This window comes from Branchiostoma lanceolatum, chromosome 2 (assembly GCF_035083965.1).
Source record: "Branchiostoma lanceolatum isolate klBraLanc5 chromosome 2, klBraLanc5.hap2, whole genome shotgun sequence".
Lineage (NCBI taxonomy): Eukaryota > Metazoa > Chordata > Leptocardii > Amphioxiformes > Branchiostomatidae > Branchiostoma > Branchiostoma lanceolatum.
The window spans coordinates 33,661,035-33,681,417 of record NC_089723.1 but is presented as its reverse complement, the minus strand read 5'-3'; the positions used below and the strand labels follow the sequence as shown (position 1 = coordinate 33,681,417).

General features: G+C 43.1%; 3 protein-coding genes across 3 annotated transcripts; 2 read left to right on the top strand and 1 right to left on the bottom strand.

The window, feature by feature from the left end:
• The first annotated feature begins 1,871 nt into the window (after window positions 1-1,871).
• Window positions 1,872-3,493, top strand: LOC136428747 (divergent protein kinase domain 2A-like). Its single transcript, XM_066418482.1, has one exon. It carries the CDS (start codon window positions 2,172-2,174, stop codon window positions 3,456-3,458), a length of 1,287 nt encoding a protein of 428 aa, XP_066274579.1. The 5' UTR covers window positions 1,872-2,171; the 3' UTR covers window positions 3,459-3,493.
• Window positions 3,494-4,133: 640 nt separating this feature from the next.
• On the top strand, window positions 4,134-11,110 carry LOC136428746 (XK-related protein 6-like). Its single transcript, XM_066418481.1, has 3 exons — window positions 4,134-4,907; window positions 7,613-7,797; window positions 8,219-11,110. Exons 1-3 carry the CDS (start codon window positions 4,423-4,425, stop codon window positions 9,244-9,246), a joined length of 1,698 nt encoding a protein of 565 aa, XP_066274578.1. The 5' UTR covers window positions 4,134-4,422; the 3' UTR covers window positions 9,247-11,110.
• On the bottom strand, window positions 11,111-18,132 carry LOC136428748 (DGAT1/2-independent enzyme synthesizing storage lipids-like). The gene is made up of 7 exons (XM_066418483.1): window positions 17,624-18,132; window positions 16,557-16,724; window positions 15,581-15,774; window positions 14,504-14,567; window positions 14,182-14,257; window positions 13,944-14,004; window positions 11,111-11,932 (listed from the first exon to the last, which is right to left on the bottom strand). Exons 1-7 carry the CDS (start codon window positions 18,018-18,020, stop codon window positions 11,822-11,824), a joined length of 1,071 nt encoding a protein of 356 aa, XP_066274580.1. The 5' UTR covers window positions 18,021-18,132; the 3' UTR covers window positions 11,111-11,821.
• Between the last annotated feature and the right edge of the window lie 2,251 nt (window positions 18,133-20,383).

Below are 20,383 nucleotides of genomic sequence, written 5' to 3'. Positions count from 1 at the left end.
TATTGAATAATACACAATCGACTAGGTGGTCGAAAGGGATAACACATCGCCATTTTACGAAATTCCAATTGTGTCTCACCAACTCCATAAACAAGTCCGTAGGACACAAACCTCCGTGAAAAAGTTATTGTGTTCGTCGTGTGGGGGATAAAGTGTTTGGTAGCGTTACCCTCTTTAACAGGAAAAATAATGTCTTGAAAACCTGTTACCATTTGTGTCCAGGTAGTTGTTTATCATAACACTAGGAAGTAATCAACGGGCAGTGGCCTAACCTCTGCTTGGACAGTACCTAATTAGTTCCAGGCAGCAAAAGTTTGTGTTGTGTAGACTACCATTAGGCGACCAACATATGTTTTATTGGGGGCTGAGATCTATAATTTCACATTACTTAGAAACACTGCTACGATTCCCAGAATCGGCAGGCATCATCGGAACCTCACTAAGTGCCATACGTACATATATATTCATAAGGGCTCCCTTGGAAATCAGTTATTTGTTAACTGAAGGGACCACCCTAAAGATTAATGAATAAATAAATACACTTAAGTTGGAGCGTACACAAAGTTTAGAGTCCACTATTCTCTGTTATACATCATTGTGATAAGTGCCGAAATGCCAACATTCAAGCAAATGTATCAAATTGATCTGGAGTTATAGCTGCGAAGACACAACTAAGACAATTGCAATACCCCCGTGGGGGTGAACCATGAAAATGACGCTGTCAACCCTCCAACTCCACGTGGGTGTTGATCCAATGTGCCACTACGGTAAACGCGCATTGCCTGTGACTGTCACGGACATTGCTCCTTCATTTTGGTAAATAGCCACCATCGAGTTTTTAAACGGTTTCGCACTATTTTCCCCCCTCCATTTGGATTTGGTTTACACAAAACCTACTTGGTTACGGTTTGTTTGTTTGTTTGTTTGTTTATTTTTATTTTACCAGGGGAGTCATATCGCCAGCTGGCGTTTTTCAATGAGCCCTGGGGGGGAAAACCCCAAACAAAGTTGTTTACATAAAATAACAAGTAACAAAACATAATGTGAAGTAAAATTGATATGAAACCAAAGTAACTTAGATAACATATCAAACAAAACATAATATTACCAAATATATACATTAACATCATATACTAGTGACAAAATATAATGGAATGAAATGAAATCAGGTTGAATTTGCATATCAATGTTGACATAATGTGAAATCATATCAATAAATGAGTGAACCAAAAATATATTTACATAAGAGATAAACGAAATTTAAACACTAGTGGAGTTCTCTTGTATATATAGTTTTAAAAGCACCGATAGATGTTGCATCTCTTACTTGTAGTGGCAGTGAGGACCGCGCCAGAGAAAGAGAACGATCTCTTCTTGTACTGTAGGCGTGCTTTTGGTAGTTGAAGCCCCCCCTGTGTGCTTACGGTATCCTACCCTTGCAATGGTGCGATTTTTAAAAGTTCACAGTGCTGCAGTTAGCAGGTTAGACGATAGAAAGCACTAAAACATGACCGTGAACCAACAGATGTTTTAATGGGGGCTGTACCACATCAAGATGGGGTTGTCGTTGTATAGTTCTTAGAAAAATACTGCTACGATGTCCAAATCAAAATAGGCAGGCATCATCGGGACCTTTACTAAGTGCCGACATGCCAAAATCAAAGGGATCTTGAGTTGCAGCTGCGAACACACATACCCAGAAAACTGCAATACCCCCACAAGAGGTGAACAACTTTCACGCAGGCAACAACGATGGTATCTCAGCATAGCAACGCTGTCAAGAGAGTCGGGTATTTTCGCAGACGGTATAACTTTGGAAAGGGGGCGGGGTTAATAGTTAACGTGACCTTCACAATGCTGCGCAGAGTGGATGCGTAGCTGACTTTTGGCTAAATGGAGTTTGTAATGGGATATACTAGTACCCAACTAACAAAATCATTGTCTGGCGACTCTTTTCGCGGAAGTTTTCCTGCGGGGAGAAGTCCCGCGACTGGTTCTGGTTCTATCATAGCCCCTGGTAGGGACATCACACAGGAGCCTCAGCGTCACAGTTGACTCACGTGTTGTCTACCATACAACGTGAGCGAAGAGGTTGTTCCACTCAGGGATTGTCATAGCGTTTGCAGTGTCACGTATCACTGTGCACATAGTAAAGCGTCTATTGTTCGAAAATGGCGTTGTGGCACTGGCATCATGTTCTGCCGAAACGAAGGTCAACCAAGGTGAAGGTGTTCCTGTTGGCAGTGCTGCTGCTCGCAGTTATTGTCTACATACTTAAGGTTAATCAGGGGGGACATTCCGTGACAGACCACGTCGAGATTTCGTGGGCCGAGGCTGAAAAATGTCCGGCGTGTTTTGGGGACACCTGTGAACTTCTACATCGGGGCCACTTCCGGAAAGTGCACTCAGACAAGCCGTTGAAGAAAGGTCCGGTTTCCATCGGGAATGTAGACGGTACAACGGCCATTGCTAAAGCTCTTGGCGAGGAGGAAGTGTGGCAGAGATATGACAGGTATATATGTCGGATGGCATCGCGTCCTGCGAAGTGCAACTCCTCCGAGTCTTTCATTCTAGAGACCATGTTGGTGACCGACGCTGCTTTGAAGCTAGGCTGGTTGCGGGAAGCATGGAGAATTTCCCACAAGGAAAAGTCTACTCTGTCAGTTTGTTTATCGGCTAGATTTCTACATGAAGTCAAACAGCTGTATGTCGAGAGCGAGAGTGCAGAAGTAGATAGTGTCGGACGTGCGTTTCTCTCCACGTCGCTTCTCCTGAACGAGGAGGCGGTCTTACTCCGGTATTTCACTACAAAGTCTACAACGCTTTGGCCCTTTCCCAAGTTTTATGGAGCCTGTGGAAGAGTAATTGTGGTGGAACATGCCGGGGGGACACTAGACACTTTCATGGACTCTCCATGGGAAGTTCGAGCTGACATTGCGGTACAGTTGTTACAACTAATAGGCACTCTCCTTGAAAAGGACCCGGACTGGGTTCTGTTTTTCGTGGACGTGTCTTTACAAAACTTTGCAGTCGACAGCCGAGGTTGGGTTCGATTGATCGACTTGGATGATGTGATGGTGATTGACAGGCGAGCGGTTGTCACTCATGAAGAACAGGCAGAGATGTGCAACGAGCAGTGTTACATGGACTTCCAGCAGAAACTATTCAGCGATCAGTATCATTGTAAAGACATTCTCAAGTACACTCCAATGATGTATGCCAGCATATGTGCCCGACTTCTGTCCAACCTGCACAAACATCCAGAGCGACGCAAATGGGGGGAAACGAGTGAAGAAAGTGAAGAGCAAAATGTGGGAGATAAGGGACTTCTACACGACCCTCCTATTGAAATCATGGGGCCGCTAGAGGGCGCACTTGGACAGTGTGTTCAGGAGACTGAACCTGGAGGTCGACTGAACGCAGTCTTGACTCTACAGCGAATCTTGAAGATGACGTGATGAAAAAGTATTTCAATAAAATGTCCACATCATTATTTAAATGGAGAAATGTAAATTTATTGCCTCAACTGTGTTTGCTGACTCTTAGCTTCTAGTACAAGTAGTTTCTTTTGCCTCCTACTGTACAACAGATTTAGTCTCTACCAGACTAACTACGCCGGCTATAGGGAGAATATTTGCCAGGTAGGGTTTCACTTGCAGCCTAGGATGGCAGATTGGACCCGCTCTCCGTAGCCAACTCCTTAGCATACTATAACTCTATTTGGCCACTTTTTCTACTATTTTCCCAGCCATCCGCGGCCGGGGCCTGGTAGAGGATACAACAGATGCCTTCAAGGTGAACTTCTGTTTAAATCATTTTAAAGATATTGGCCGTGATGATTTCACTTTCCGAATAGTCTGTTTTGGTACTCTCCAAGCAGAGGTTGGTGGGGGAAGATTGTGACCTTTTAATCCCATGCCCCGTTTTTCGTCATGTCTACCCTCCAACCTCTGCTTGGAGAGTAGATTTTGGTACTAGTAGGTGAAATTGCCTCTTGGCAACAAGTGCTGGCAAAGAAAGGCCCCTTAAAAAATCTACTTAGAGATTTTTAAATGGCATTCGATACATATATTTGATACGTTATATGGTAGTTCAGTTTGTTTCTGTATGTGACGATATGACAAAGTACAAAGTATGGCATCCACTGGTACATAGATAAAATAAGAATACAGGTTGTCTTTCTAAATTTCCTCTCTAACATGGGCATCGATATCATTGGGGAAGAAAGAAGGGCAAACCGCTAAGCGTTTTACATTTCCTTCTAGTTCTTCGAACAAGCATGAAAACCACCAAACCTCCTTGAAACCACAGAGCTCAACCAAATATGTCAACAGGGGAATCTCTCTGGCAAGGAGAGTGACGTCATAATTTCCACATGACTAGTACTTCCGGGTTTTCCCGGCAAGTCAGCACGAACCCAAAATGGCGGCCAACTCGAACGGGGGAGCTAACTCCTCTTTACAACACGCGCCTTCCTCCGTCTCCACGGACTCTCCCGCTCAGGAAATCCCTGACCCAGGTTGTAGTGGCTTGTGCTGTTGTATGTGCACGCGAAAATGTAGGAACTTGAGGGAGGGCTTGTACGAGCAGCGGTTTTCGAAGCTGGACTTCGTGTGGACTATCGGAGGCATCCTGACGTTTATATGGGACATCGGGTCAGACATAGCGCTGGCCTGCATGTACTGGACTAAACAGCGGTACTGGTTCTTCGGTTTTACCCTGTTCTTCGTGGCTTTGCCGTCCATCGTGCTGCAGCTGTTCAGTCTGAAGTGGTACTTCCAGGACGAAAGCCGGGACGCGGAGGAAGGCGAGGACCAGAGGGGGAGGGTGGCGAGGAAGAAGCCGGCTATCCTGAGCTGGCTCTGGCGGAGTTTCCTACACTTTCTACAGCTGGGAACAATCGTCAGGTATTATACAACAAACATGTATTTTCCCTTACCCTGTATTTCTGTGTTATTATTTTTCTACAACAGAGGAAAGGGCATTTATCTGCCCTTGAAAAAACATCACCCTTTCGGCCTTTTCCCCCAGGGGCCCCTTATCCTAATCCCCTGTGAAAAGACTTGGGGATTTGTTGGGGCGTGTCTTTGAGGATTTTGAACTTACTTTACTTATATCCGCGCAAAGCGTAACAAAATATAACCAGCTCCAAGATTCATTCACTACATTATGATGCACATACATATTTACACAAATGAGTCAGTCTGAATAAATTATTAGACCATCAAGATTACAATTACATATATGGCAAATTGTAACCATTTTGTTTTGTGGTAAACTGGATCATCCTGTTCAGCCTAGTTTCCACTACTGCTGTAACGTTATACACTTCCTTATGCTTGGGTGGCAAAAGAAACAAAGAAAGTGAAAATTAAAAGCATGAAACTGAAAGGACAAGTTGCCTTGCCATGCAAGAAGAAATAACACACTTGGCTTGCAAGTAACATCCACTACTGCTGTAACGTTATACACTTCCTTATGCGTGGGTGGCCAATAAAACTAAGAAAGTGTGAAAAAAGTATGAAAGGACCTTGCCTTGCCTTGCAAGAAGAAATAACACACCTGGCAAGCACGTTCCAAAGAAAGAAACAAGTTCTAGTAGGGCTTGAAATACAAAATTCTACCAGCAATCTTTCTACACAGATACAATACAATACCTTGTATATGTGTAACATAAGTATTGCTTTAACCGCCTTGGTATTGTGCAGCAGTGCTACACGTTGTTGGGTCACAGACTTTGGCCACATCATGAATCAAGAATTTTCATGGTGCATGTGTCACGTGTCCGTGTGGTGTAGTGGTCAGCACACTCTGTAACTTGCCACATCTGGTTCAAAATCCATATAGCCATCAGTCCGGGTTCGCACCCTGTTCTGGACATGTCTGGAAAAGAGATGAATCTTCCGTTCAGATGGGGATGTAAAGCCAGCAGTCCCATGGGTGAGGGAGCTTATGGCGTCAAATCTCTGCACTTAAAAGAACCCAACACACTTATCGATCTCTAAGAGTAAGAGTAGAGCAGGGAGTCCTGACCAGTGTGTTTAGCAAAAAAAAAAAAAAAAAACGCAAGCCATGGGGAGGCCGCATAGCAGAGTAGCCCTGAGATTATACTCCCTTGAGGGAGGAATGTGGGCTACATTTCATTCATTTCCATTTCAAATATATAATATTTGGTCAGACATTGTATCCAATGTTGCAAAGCTGTGCATGCACATGTACAGTTATATTGATTATGGTACCTTGCAATGCTGTATACGTAGAGAAGGGAAAATTATGTTTCAAGCCCCATGTAGTGTGCTGTTGTAATTTACATCCGAGGTCAATGTGCACTCAGCACCCTCCCCTAGAGGTCATTATTGGATTCTCATTCCAAAAATTATTCATTCATTACATCATGGTTATCATGAACAGGGCCCCTGAATCATCTCTTCACAATTTGACATTATCTCCAAGCAGATGTTAGGAGGGTAGAGTAGATGATTGCCCCATCTGAAATACAAAGAAATTGGGCAGTCCTGAGTAAGAAATAGATTTGGCCTGCTATGCTTCTGGTTGCCCAATTAACATTAGCAAAAACCTGCCGATCCTAGCCTTTTTTGGGGGGGTCGACTGCAAGGAAGGGACATAAATTGATAAAATGTTTGATCTGTCATCTGATTCTGAGTGATGAAATTACGAAACAGAATTCCAATTAGTGTAACAGTTGCAAATGTTCCGGTATTTCGCACTGTTAACAGATTATGGCTTTGAACAGTTGATGTAAGGAATTAGAATCCTTTATCCTACCAAGGTCCGATCCTAATTTTTTCTGGACTGTAAATTGTATTTATTTGAAACACAACATTTTCAGAGCCTTACTTTTATTTTGTACATGGGATTTACACTTGGCTGCAATAACTGTGTACACATGTACTGAGTAAGCACTCACTCACATAGGCCTCTTTTGTTGACTGTTGAAGTCATGTTGGAAAATAGCTTAGCCATCAGATTAGGAAAATGTGCTGATAATAACAAGAAATATGTAAGAGCTGCACTTTAATTTTGTTAAGATTGATCCTCTACAAGTGCAAACAGCACTTACAGAAGAACTAATGGCTGATTATGACCACAGCTAATCATGTTAGAATATTGATCCAGTTCTTGCAGGGACTTGTTTTTACCTCATGCAGAAACCTTGGGCTGTTGACATGGCACCATGTCATAAGAACTAGCAAGTGTATTTGCATAGTGACAACGTTTGGGTCGAACAAATACAAGGGTGACCCATAGCTATGTGTAGTCCTCTAGACAGCTTGTTGCTAAAAACATTGTAGCAAAATACTCAAATAGTGCCATAGTTGTGGTACATGTGTACATGTATATGTTGTGGTGTAAGATAAAGAGGCAAAAAATAAACCAGCTAAGCTATAGATACATTTACCTGTAAATGTAATTCAAGGCTGACTAGTTGACCTACCTGTAATCTCCAAGCAGATCCTTGGGGTAAAATTACCAGACTAACTTTATATGCTGGTTGTTTAGGGAGAATATTTGCTAGGGGAGTTTCATTTGTCTTTAGGTCCTTCAGAGTGAAAATGTATGCAATGTGTTTTTTTTCTGTACTTGTTTTCAGGTACATCCGTACGCTGAAGTATGGTTGTGAGAGCCAGCGTGCGCGGGACAGGTACCAGTACGTTGTGTACGAGTGGGCGGACGTGTGCATGCTGCGACTGTTTGAGGCTTTCCTGGAGTCTGCACCCCAGCTCACCCTGCAGCTCTACATCCTGGCACATGAGGGGGAGAGAGATCTGCTCACAAGTAAGAAATACTTCAAGCAAAAAAATCAATCATGCCTCTGAAATATTTAGAGCTTTTGTTGATTGTGACATACCTTCTTATCTGTCTTTTGGATGACAATTGATGTAATGCCATGTTTCTTCTTTTTTCCAATTTGAGCAATTAAGCTCAGTCATACCTATGTAACATGCTATGCTGAAATCATTTTCAAAAGGATGACTTGGTCAGCATCATGCCTTGTATGATTTGTCCTGTCCCCCCCTCTTCATTTTTTTCTATCTACAGGCAGCTTGGTAACGGCAAGCCCCTACTATAAAGGTTTCTTTCCTGGTTTATGACCTTTTATCCTCATTCACTGTACAGCTTTCTTATGACCGTTATGTTGGTAGGCTATATGTGTGTACATCTTGTTCTGAGATTCTCACGAAGCCTTTTGTTTCAGTTGTGACGTGTGCAGCTAGTCTGGTATCCCTTGCCTGGGCTTTAGTTGCGTACCACAAGGCTCTACGGGAAGTCCGCCCCGACAAGAACAATCTGTCCTTCACCGGAGTGGGCCTGCTGATGATGTGGAGGTTATTTGAGGTCGTGGCCCGTGTGGTGGCCCTGTCCCTGTTTGCCGCCAAGTTCGAGTGGATCATGCTGGTGGTGGTGGGCGTGCACTTCGCCCTCATGTTCCTGTGGCTGCTCTGGCAGGACACCAAGTTCTGCGACAATCGCGGTGAGGAGTGGGTCTTCGACTTCGTCATGGCCATCGTCCACGTCTTCTGCTGGTTCAACGTGAAGGAGGGCCGGACCCGATACCGCGCCTCGGCCTTCTACACCTTCATGTACCTTGAGAACGCAGCTCTCATAGGACTGTGGTACTGGAAGGTTTTTGATGAGGACGTGTTTTACAAGTACGCTGCGCTGGTCCTTGTCCTGGGAGGGTTCCTGGCGGGGATCGTCATCATGGTACTGTACTACTTATTCTTCCATCCAAACGGAGTAGTCCGGTGTTGTGTGCAGGAGTCAGAAGAGGTGGATTCTCCCATGTACCAGACGGCGATAGAGTCAGGGCACCCTGTGCCTCCATGGGACGAGGTGGATGGGGAACAAGCAGAGAAAAAGAGCATGCTGAAGAAGACTGTTGTCTCGATGAAGCGGACAGGTACAGGTACACCAATGAAGTTTGCTCAGTCACACGTGTCTAGAATGGCCAATCGGGAAAAACTGGACCTCACCTTTGTACACCGATGGAGGGTGGGGAACGATGAGCTCCTTCTGTCAAACTTTACAAACAGTACAGATACAAATATCAATGGGGACATAGAGTTGGAACAACGGAGGCTGTCGAACTGCCCCCCTTTCCACAGGGGTGGAGGGGAAGCCTGTCAGATACAGAGGACGGCGTCGCAGACCAGTCTGCCCAGACAAAACCAAGGGCTGTCCAAGTCTAATAGTTCCCAATCCCAGTTTGAAAGTTGTGTGTAGCTAAACATGATTTAGTAGCCCTTTAAACTTGAAGGATAAGCTTGTCTGCTACCCAGAAAGCTTGAATAAGTCTTCCTGAAGGAATGCAGGGCTGCCCCATTCCAGGTCATTTGTAATAAGTTAAAGACAAATAAGTTGTAGTTGAATGTTTCCAGCATCGGAAACTATTTTTGTCATGCACAAGGCCCTTTTAACCAAATATCCCACTTAAGTTTCTATGTTATGAAGCACAAATTCAATATCATTTTAGTTATAAACTTCAGCATGATCTTGAGTTCTTGACAAAGTTAAGAGTTTAGATCTCCCTCTTGAATTAAGGGAATGTGGCAGCTTGTCCATTTCCTACTTATAACAAAAACTGATTTGTAGTGTCTGCAATATGTTGTAGAATTGGACTTGTTTTTAAGATGATTTCAAAGTATTTCTGCTTATAACATTTGAAAATGTGGGACAATTTAAGTTTCTGTGTGATATGTTTAAAGATGATGTCTTGAGTATGAAACATCTGAAATATCAAGCTGAAAAGTGTCACTGATGTATCTTAAAGAATATCGTACAGCACTGAAAGTTTTGAAGAAGTTTGATTGTAGCTGATGATGATTGTGTGTAGTTCACAAGGTTGATACTTCTCATGTCATTACCTTTGAAAGGTAATGATGTGGTTTACTACATAGAGGCACTGAAAACCCTTGACAAATTGATACTGAAACTATCCTTCATATCTTTGGAGATGGTTTGTTTTTGATCAGGATCAATAATTACTAAGTTGGATATATTGCATATTCTATTCAGCTTAATGGTAAAGGGTTATTTTTGGTGAGTGCAAATAATTCTTTGCAAAGGGAAGATATTAAATTTAAATGCCCCTAGTATCCAAATTTTTAAAACTAAGAGTCAAATTTATTTTTTATGATGCTATTGTTATGATTCTTGGGTTTGTGATAGCGATTGTGTTCCTACAACTGTATGTCTACCTCATCCTCAAACATGTGAGAACAAAAAAAGGAACAAAAAATGCATCAGAGTTTTCAATGGTGGCATGACATGCTGCTTAGCAAGTACAGAATGGAGAGCTAAGCTGTAAGAATGTTGATTGAAATAGTGCATGTGTACAGGTATGTCAGATGTGGTTGCAATATCTTGGTTTACTTTTAAGTAGTGAGTCGTACATTATCAGATGTTTGAGTGACATTTTTGATTGGATTTTATGTGCAATCTTTGTTACAATGTTTTCTAGCCACCTTTTTCTGCTGTGATATGAAGTCATGTAACTAGTGTTGAACACTTGTTGTACTTACTTTAGAGATAGAGCCTTGATATCGTAATTTCAAAGAGTAAGTGAGATATGTACATTGAAGCTGATGTTTTAGGTGGGCCCAGCATTCACACTTGACTTGAGCAATAGTATTTGAGAGGAAGTGTACCATGACGTCTAATAATATATATGTGTTTAGGTTCATCCAGTCACATGGTAGTGAATTAGTTGTGGGTATTCAGTGCATGTAATGCCATATACAACCACTTTATCCACTTTTTTGGATTGTCAGTGCCTTGAGGACATATTTCTAGTTGCTAATCATTGTGCATATCCAGGGATTGGCGGATGAACTTTGTATTAACTTCTTCATATAAGTTTCCTCAAAGCCTGTAGAGTCCACCTGCACCATGTGTTCAGTATAGTTTTGAAGTTTGTTTTCTTTGTATTGCACGAAACCTGTGCCATGTTTGAGTATTACTAGAACAGCTGTTGTAATGCAGACAGTTTGAATATGAGTGGTAGCACAAGTACATTACAGTCCAGGTTAGCAATAAGTAATGTTTCAATGTGGAAAATGAAGTAAAAGCCCATGTTTGAAAATGAAAATCATGAAAAACATGTTTTTATTTCTCACATCCAACAAGCAATAGTTGGACATAACTTCACATTTGCACCATATCAAGCCATGGATATTGCAAAGCTTTTGCCCAAAAGCATTGGCCACTCATAACTGACGAGAATTGTTGCCATGACTTAGTCCATGGAAATTATTGAAGTTGCAAGACCTTTCCTTAAGACAAACAGGAATCCATCTAGATGACACTAGATGCAACCATCTATTTGTCCATTACTTAGGTGAAATGAATGTTTGTCATATACTTGTGAAGATTTTTCCTGTAAAATAAGTACAGTTTGAAGCTTTTGTATGGGAATGTTATTTGCTATTGCTGATGACAATATGCATACGATTGGAAACATTCTTAGTAGCCATTCCTTCAAAGCCTCCTTTGAGCAAGGTCTTATTAAGTATTCTGTATTTGATGACATTTTTCACATGTCTTGTATTCATTGCTGTCACTGACATCACCTAGATTGTTGAAGTCTTCTATGCAGTCTACATGTATACTTCAAAATGAAGGCGCTTGGCAGAATACCCAGAACACTTCTGCTTTGTCTATACATGTAGACTGTAATTGATATCATAGCTGCCTTTATCTTTTCTACAACATTTATGATGTAGGAACTAAATGATTTGCAGCATTTGGCAAAACAAAGCTACACTAGGCCGCTGGCCTGACAAAGCAGTTCCCCTCCTGCTCAGGCCTTTCCAAAGGGCATAAATCCCTGAAATCTCTCCAGAAGAGCGTGGAAAGTGCTCCCTGGGATCCTCTGGTGGCGTTCAATCAACTCCTCTATGGCATCATGGGTCTGAAATGACAGGTAAGGTGCAAATATAACCGTTACAGCGCGTTTCACAGTGCTGCAGCTCAGGGCTCTAGCCAGCGCCAGTTTTGCCGTAAATTTACGGGACTTTGCTGCTGGTTACGGAAAAAAATTAAAACCAATCCGTAAACCTTGACGGACAAAAATCGGGAGAAATGATATAGACAGGGCTTGAACTTTTGCAAAGATCTCCAGAAAAGAAGCGGAAGTTTGAAGCGAAGGCGCGGAGGTTGCCAGTGGTTCGTGGGCCGAGAGAAAATCACCCTCGTTCGCCCCCCTCCCCACTACCAGTGCCCCACTGGCCGGTCGCATCGGGCTGGCGTTTTTTTCTGCTGTTTTCCCCGATTCACCGCCAGTTATAGCCACACAAAAAATACTCCAGTAGTTACCAGCCAGTTTCCGTATTTTGTGGAAATATTGTTAAAGTTTACGCCGAGTTACACGCACACTTTCTTCCCGCGAAAACTGGTGTTGAGAGTTTGAGACCTCAGAATCAGATATTGTCTAGCTACGTAGCCAATAACAGCGTTCGTTCACGCCGCGTCACGGAAAATGGACCAATGACATACAAGTCTCGCGGTTCACGAGATGTTAGCTTTAGCGCGAATCCGCGAGGTTTTATCGGAAATTGATATTTGGTGCGACGATGGGGCTGTTTGAAGGCTTGAATCGACGAATTTTGATCAAATCAAGTGGAAGTTACCGGAGAAATCGACCATGGAAAATATGGAAGGAAAATATTGAACGTCTTTAGGGCGTTCTGTCCAAAGTAGGGTGTCTCATTTCCTACTATATTTAGTACAGGGCGCAAACGGGACCGGTGTTGAAAATGTTTTATTTCTGCCGACAAAATTCACGTGTATAATTGTCAAATATATGAGAAAGTTTTGTGGTGCTAAATTTAATTTATTTGCCGATTGTATACAACGAAGGTTTTCACTAAAAGAGATGGCATTATTAAAGCTTTATCTACCAGCAAAACTTTCCCCTCAAAATGCTGGAGATAGCGTTTCAGAGGGTCTACATTTCAAATTTTCCCGGGGGGGAATACCCCCGGACCCCCCTAGAATTGTCGCGCCTACGGCGCGACGCCTCGCGCCTTCGGCGCTCGACATGTTAGGTTTATACAGAAAATTTGGGCTTACGGGATAAAATTTCAGGCTGGCTAGAGCCCTGGTGCTGCTACTTTACTTACATCATAATTGTTTTGTGAGATGCAACAACTGTTAACCGTTGAATGGTAACAACTATTTAACATTGAATTTTTCATGTCGATCATTCCTAGTAATATTTTGACCCGTTATGATAATGCTAGCAAATTCTGTGGGAATGGTCACATTTCCTAGTGGTGCAGTTCGACATCTTACCGATAGAGGGCATTAACCTATAGGTGGAGTCTGGTATTTACTTTATTCTCGAGATTTACCTGCTTGCTGAACTCTCGAGAGTATCAAATTAAGATTGACTACATAAAAAGCAAGCTATTCAATGAGTTTGAAAATAATTCTTTATGAATTAAGATTTTCAGTATTTTGCCATTGAAGGTGAGAAATTTCTTTATTATCATGTATCTGTTTATAAATGAACTAACCCTGTGTAACAAATCCTGTATGTTCAGAGGCAGGAATGGTCTGTTATATTATCTTCTTCAATTGTTCAGACCCTTGTAGTGGCACATAGGTCAGCATGTTTCCTTGCAGTTTTAGTAGCATGGTATTTATTTTAGGGCTAGGTTGCTATCCCTTCCCCTGTAACATGCTGAGGCACCTTGAACACGGGACCCCCATTTTACATCCCTTCTGAAAGATGGGTGCAGCCCCAACCAAGATGTCCTGAATCAGGATTGAACCAGGGTCTTCCAGTTAGCAACTGGTTGGAACCAGGAGCTAAACTGTGAGGCTGCTACAAGTTGAGCTATAGGGACATCCCTACATTATCTCCTTGCTATGACCAAATAATATTAAGCATTTTAAGAATAACATTTAAGAGAACCCACCTTCTTCGCAAGTTCAGCAGCCGAGAGGCTAGGGTCATAGATAGGGTCTCCTATGTAGGTTCTGGAAGAAAATTATTGTCTTATTTGCAAATATATAGCAGCCTAATTTGAGCACATTTGTATTCGTAGATCATTTGAAATCTTGAGATTTACAGCATAACCCACCACTCTGATAATACACCTTAAAGAGCTGTTACGAATGTGCAAAATCAACGTATCTTGGGAATGTTTGACTGACCTGAGTTTCACAGGAAATCCACCATAGATGAGGACAACAGGCATCCGGGTTTTCTCATACACCCACTCCAGGAAGGCTAGGCGTGAACAGCGTTTAAACGGAGTTAAACCTACTGGCTGTAAAACATTCTTACACTTTCATGGAAAGACTTTCGACTTCACCATCACAACACAAGTAACGTTTAGTAGTAAGTCAATTGGATGGGTAAGACTTTATCAATGAAAAACATCAGACAAGATATTTAGGTGGAATATTGTGCGCTACACACAGTAGAATAAATATTTAGAGTAGACTATTTCAGACACAAGGACATGGTACCTACGTATTCCGAATCGTGGGGTCCGGAAAACCTCGCGCAGGTTCTGTGTGAACATCGGGAAGATGGGCTGAAACAAGGAAAATGAATTCGAAAAATGTTATCATTTCTATAGGCAAGAATACATATAAGGCTCTTTTCTTGGTTTAGTGAGTGGACTCTCTTTGCAGCCAGAAATGGCTGAATTGCGAAATTCGGTACATCATCTTTCTTAAGCCCCCGTCACAAATCAAGAATTCAGCTCGGCCGATGTGTCGGCGAGCTCCAAATTGGTATTTTCGGCCGAAGTACGGCCGACGTCCTGTCGATTACGCGGGCTTCGGACGATTTTTAGAAATCAAAGTTGATCCAAATATTGGCCTTTTACTACGTTAGTGGATTCTGACTTCGTCCATGTCCAAGAGATGGTACCAGCTCATGGGGGATTTTTAGTTTTTAGTGTTCGTCAGACGTCACCCGAGATTTTCATTGGAAAATACGGCCGACGCTCGGGCGATTTTGAAATTCGGCGAGCTTTGGGCGATCTACAAATTCGGCCGACGCTCGCATGAATTGTGACGCCGGCTTAACTAGGCTTAGCGTGGGATTTACCATACATAACAAAATACAACAAATCAAATGAACGCATCGCGTAATCGGCTATATTGGCAAATCAGAATCATGGACAGTGATAGCGGGGGATAGGGTGTTCAGCACCAAGGAGAGGGACGTATCAAAGCCATTGAACAGTAGGACAGTGACTCACTAGTCTCTACCAGACTAACTACGCCAGCTTTAGGGAGAATATTTGCCAGGGACGTTGGGCTAGTCTCCAAGCAGGCCCAATGGATTACAAAGACCGTATCCAACTGGAAGAAGGAGCTTGTATAGCAATAACGTACGTACCTCCTCTACCAGTTTGATACGGTCTTCGCAACCTATAGATCTGCTTGGAGATTACGTTGGACCACCAGAGGCTTTCAACTGCGGGAGAATTATTGACCCTCACCGTGGACTGACTCTACTGGCCAATTATTCTATTTTTTTGCCGAATTCTACAATCCATACGCCCGTAGGAGGGCCTGGTGGAGGATAACGACTCACCACGTCGGCCCTTTTCGCGACATTTGCGAAGCCCATCCGGTGCTTCCAGATGAGGCGGTAGTGCTTGTGCCCGAACAGCGCCTCCCGCACCCCTCCCGGCGCCAGGGCCAGCAGCTTCCCCTCCTTCAGGAGCTTCACGCAGTGGTCGGGCTCGCCGCGGTGCACGCCCATTGCGTCCATCATGAAACTCAACCCTGGTAAAAGAGCGAAGACAGGGCTGTCACCTCACTAGGAATAGGATTATCAATAACACATGGGGGTTCTACCTGAATAAGTACGCCGGTCTCTATACCGGACTAAGACTCGGTACACTCCCATCGCGTCCATCATGAACTTCAACCCTGGCAAAAGAGTGAATACCAGTCTGTCACTTCACTTGGATTATAACACACGGGGGCTCTACCAGACTAAGTACGTCGAAGGCTATAGGGGAAATGTATGCCAGGAGAGTTTTGTCACCTTAGGGTTTCATTTGTTGGCGCAGTTAAGAGAAGGGAAAATAACCTAATGCTTCGGTCACATTTCAAAGCCGGGGCCCGGCCGGGCTGTTTGAGAAAACAAAGAATAAAAGACGCATATCAAGGATATACATAACGTATTGTAAGGATCAATTTTTCAAAAGTTTTGTGTGTTTTGTTGTCTTTTATGTCATAGTTTTCGTTCCCTCAAGCTGCCCGGCCGGGCCCCGGGTTGGAAATGTGACCCTAGCATTACCAGGGACTGACTCTCTTGGCAAATTATTCATTTTTTGCCGAATGCTACGATTCGTACCTCTGTAGTAGTATTAGCCTTCCAGGTGCTAAGCATTTTCCGTTATAGGACATGCTACAGCGGAATTCTAAAACGCATGTTTTGCTGTTTGGCTGCATTTTTTGAAGGACCAGGAAAGGTCGCCACAAGAGGACTGACTGCACTTGGTCTAGTAGACTCGTCATGCTCTATAGAGTGGCTGTCCGCACATTTGCAGTACGTGTACCTGGAATGCTGAACATGAATCGGTCGGTCATGGCACACAGAGGTCTCCCCTGGTCCAGGTTGATCCGTGACATCATGTAGTACATATCCACAGGCAGGGTGCCGTGGTAGTACACGATCAGACCAGGGCCGTCCTTCGGGAGCTTCTCATAACCGTGAATCTCGTAACCTGTAAGAGAGAAGATGTTTTGCGTTACATGACAAAATATAGCTTAATACCCTTAAGCTGCCAGGTTTTTTTAGTCAAGTAAAAATGTTTGACCCCTGACCTCCCTCACGAAACCCGCAAAACAGCCGACGGCTCTAACTCCCCTAACTTCCGGGCTTCGAGCTAGCCTCCGTTGCAGGCTCTGAACCGGCTTTTTGGGGGGCTAAATAATATACTTTTTGCAGCCAGCCCGTAACCATCAGCCGGCTGATCGCTACGGGGTGGCTGATGGTTACGGGCTGGCTGCAAAAAGTGTATTACTTTGCCCCCTAAAAAGCCGGTTCAGAGCCTGCAACGGAGGCTAGCTTCGAGCGCTACACGCACACAAAGCTGTTTTCTTCTGGGAAATACCGGTAACCCTATCCTGGTTATAACCAGGCCAATCACACAAGGTATCTTTCTGTATCCCTGTTTAAACCGGGACTGGCAGCTTAAGGGTTAAAAGCTGCTCATCTCCCATCTTCCCACCTCATCCCCCACTACGAAAAACCAGAGATTTGGAGCCTGATTTCTTTGCAAGAGGAGTGAAGGAAGCGGTTTACATATTCGAGCTCTCCCGTAGACGGGGGCGACACATGTTATCTGGCACTCTACATTCAACTTTCTATTGATGACGATGTAAAAACTTTTTTTTTGATATTTGAATTCACAAAGCAGTTTGTTTGTAGTTTGGACCAAAGAACTGTCTGAATAAAGTTTAGGAACACATTAGCGTCATAGATCTGAAAAAGAATAGTCAACGCGTGATAATTTTACGAACACAAACACAATAAACAAACAAACAAACAAACAAACATTTTTTCATTCCCTCTTAAGCTCTGTCAAGTGAACAAAGCGATTTAGAGAGTCCACGCACTCACCGTGCAAAAGCTTCGCCTGGACTGCCCAGAAGGCGGAGACCGCGCACCGCGCCTTCTGCCAAATGGCGTTGCCGTCAAAAGGGTCCGTTAAGTTGTACATCTCGCTGTAGAAGCGAATGATGATGGCATTCACGAAAAGGGAACCCATGATGTACCACGGCACGATGAACAGCACGGCTATGATCCGGGGGACGTAGTAGAAAAAGATGGTTTCCAAATCCACACCGGTCACGCCGACAACCTCCCTCACGGCGTGGACGGTTGCCATGACGATGCGAAGTTCTTCGATGGCGACGGTGACGCTTTCGGTCCAGGATAAGACGGTGGTGTTTGTGAAGAGTTGTTCTGTGGTGGCGTTACAGACCAGGCTGTACTCTGTAGCCTGACGGAAGGACATGGTGGCGGCGGGCACAGGCGGAGATCGAAAGGTCGACGTTCTTCAGGACCAAACTTCTAGATCTGTAATTAAGAGTGCTTATCAGTAAGTTAATCATTGGGCATTTTCCAGAAACCAAGCTTCATTGCACACTTTAACGCTAATGTAATCTTTCTTATCGTTCAAACTTACCGTGCTATTAATAGTATTATCAAAACAAAGTAATCGACCATTCGACCGAAGGATTGAAATGTTGACTGTTATTGCTTTGCGGGGGTCGACCCTCTTTATAAAATTTACCTTCTGACCTCAAGACTGTTATTCGGAGTGACCTTTGATCGACCTTCTTATCAACGGAGGCATGAAGTATAAAGTACATTTTCAGAACGTGTGTACATCTTTTCATCGTGTAGGGCCCCACGATCGTTGTTTTTTATATAAAAAATACGCGAAATTTTACACGTCTTGTCTTATGAATATGATATTCATTAGCCGCTATTACGTCCCCTCCTTTTATGAGTATGATATGCAAAGCTTCGGCGTCCATAAATCCAGTGTTAATGAAACCTCCTAAAGAGTTACGTATACTATTCAGTTGCAGAGTGACGGACATACTTCATTGAAAGTACTAGCAATGAACACACGTTTTGCCAAACATGGCAAAATTTATTGGTTCTAAAGTTTACTTATACTGCTGTTGTTTAAAGTTCAGATTGCGTTATCAACCACGCCCATGTCGAGATTTGGACTACCATATATTCAGCTCACCCTAGCATATAAACCTGCTTACTTTCTCACCATTTTGACATGTTCAAGTGCCTTACTACAGTTCAAAACTGGGTACGCTCAAACGTTTAAAACGTGCTCAAAACGTAGAAAGAAGGCAACAAAAATGTACTTTTCTGTACTCTTATTCTGGCAAGAGTGCCCGTTTGTATGGTACAGGCCTAGGTATTTGTGTTCTCTACAAGAAATTACGATTAAGTCGTACATTTGAATCGTGGGCCATAGAAATAGTGAAACAAGCTGCTGCCACCTACCTTCCAATACCGGAATGCTTCCGACAAGCCCGCATACCTACGGTGATTCTGTTGTTTGTGCATGTGTTGGTGCAGTCCAACGTTCAGATGGTACACAGGTCAGAGTTGTTCACCCAGTTTTGCAGCAGCCAGCATGATCAAAGGTCTAATGCGTGGTACTTTAGGCATTTCATAGAGCCATGACGTCATGGCTTTGAATGTAAGGATTGAAATAAGGGAACTGTGTCTGTGGTTTCTTCTCTGTACGACCTTGGGATTTCCGTAGGGTAATTTCACGGACACTTCTAGAAGATGTTTCAGTGCCTCACATAGCGAACAGAATGAAGACGTACACTGCGCTGATGTCTTCAATTTTTAGGTTTCATGTATAATATATATATATGTAGACAGTCGTCACATGATAGTAAAAGCACGAAAGCTCAAAATCAGTACAGATATGCATTTCATACTAACCCTACGCATATGTATGAATGTTTGGATACTAGTACTAGTTGTTTATTGAAAGGTGGTTTAACTATCGGTTAATTATCTTGCCTGCGCTTACAAAATCTCTCGCTGGCTGGCTAGGGATGGTATCCATCGGGCCGGCCGCTAGGAGCGCGATTTAATAGTCATGGAAAGCAGTTTTGCACATCTGTGTACTATAGTATAGAAGTTAATGAGACTGAAATCAGTAAAACTGAAAATTGTAATTCATAAACACTAGCTTTTTATGCATGTACTCAATCTTAATTTGACAGTTCAGAAAGTTCCACAACGAGCTAAATCTCCAAAATAAAGTCGAGCCAATACGAGACTCCTCGTGTTTAATAGGTAATAGGATATTGCCCTCTATCGATACGAAGTCAAACTGCATCTCTAGGAAATGTGACCATTCCCACAGAATTTGGTAGCATAAACATAGGGGGTCAAAATCATATTAGGTATGATTAACATAAAAAGGTCATGTTTACTAGCTATCAGCTTTCAACAGTTAACAGTTGCTGAATTTCACAAAACGATAACCCGTGCATGCCCTTTTCACTGAACGATATGGGCTTTTTGTACTAAAGGTCACACACACACACACACACACACACACACACACACACACACACACACACACACACACACACACACACACACACACACACACACACACACACACACACACACACACACACAAACATAACCTTCTTAGCGAAGGTAAAAATTATGTATATTCAATATCACAGAGAAGACTTCAATATACGTGTCGTGTGTGTGTGTGTGTGTGTGTACGTGTGTATATGCGTGTGTACTTATTTGTGTGTGTGTGTGTGTGTGTGTGTGTGTGTGTGTGTGTGTGTGTGTATGTGTGTGCGC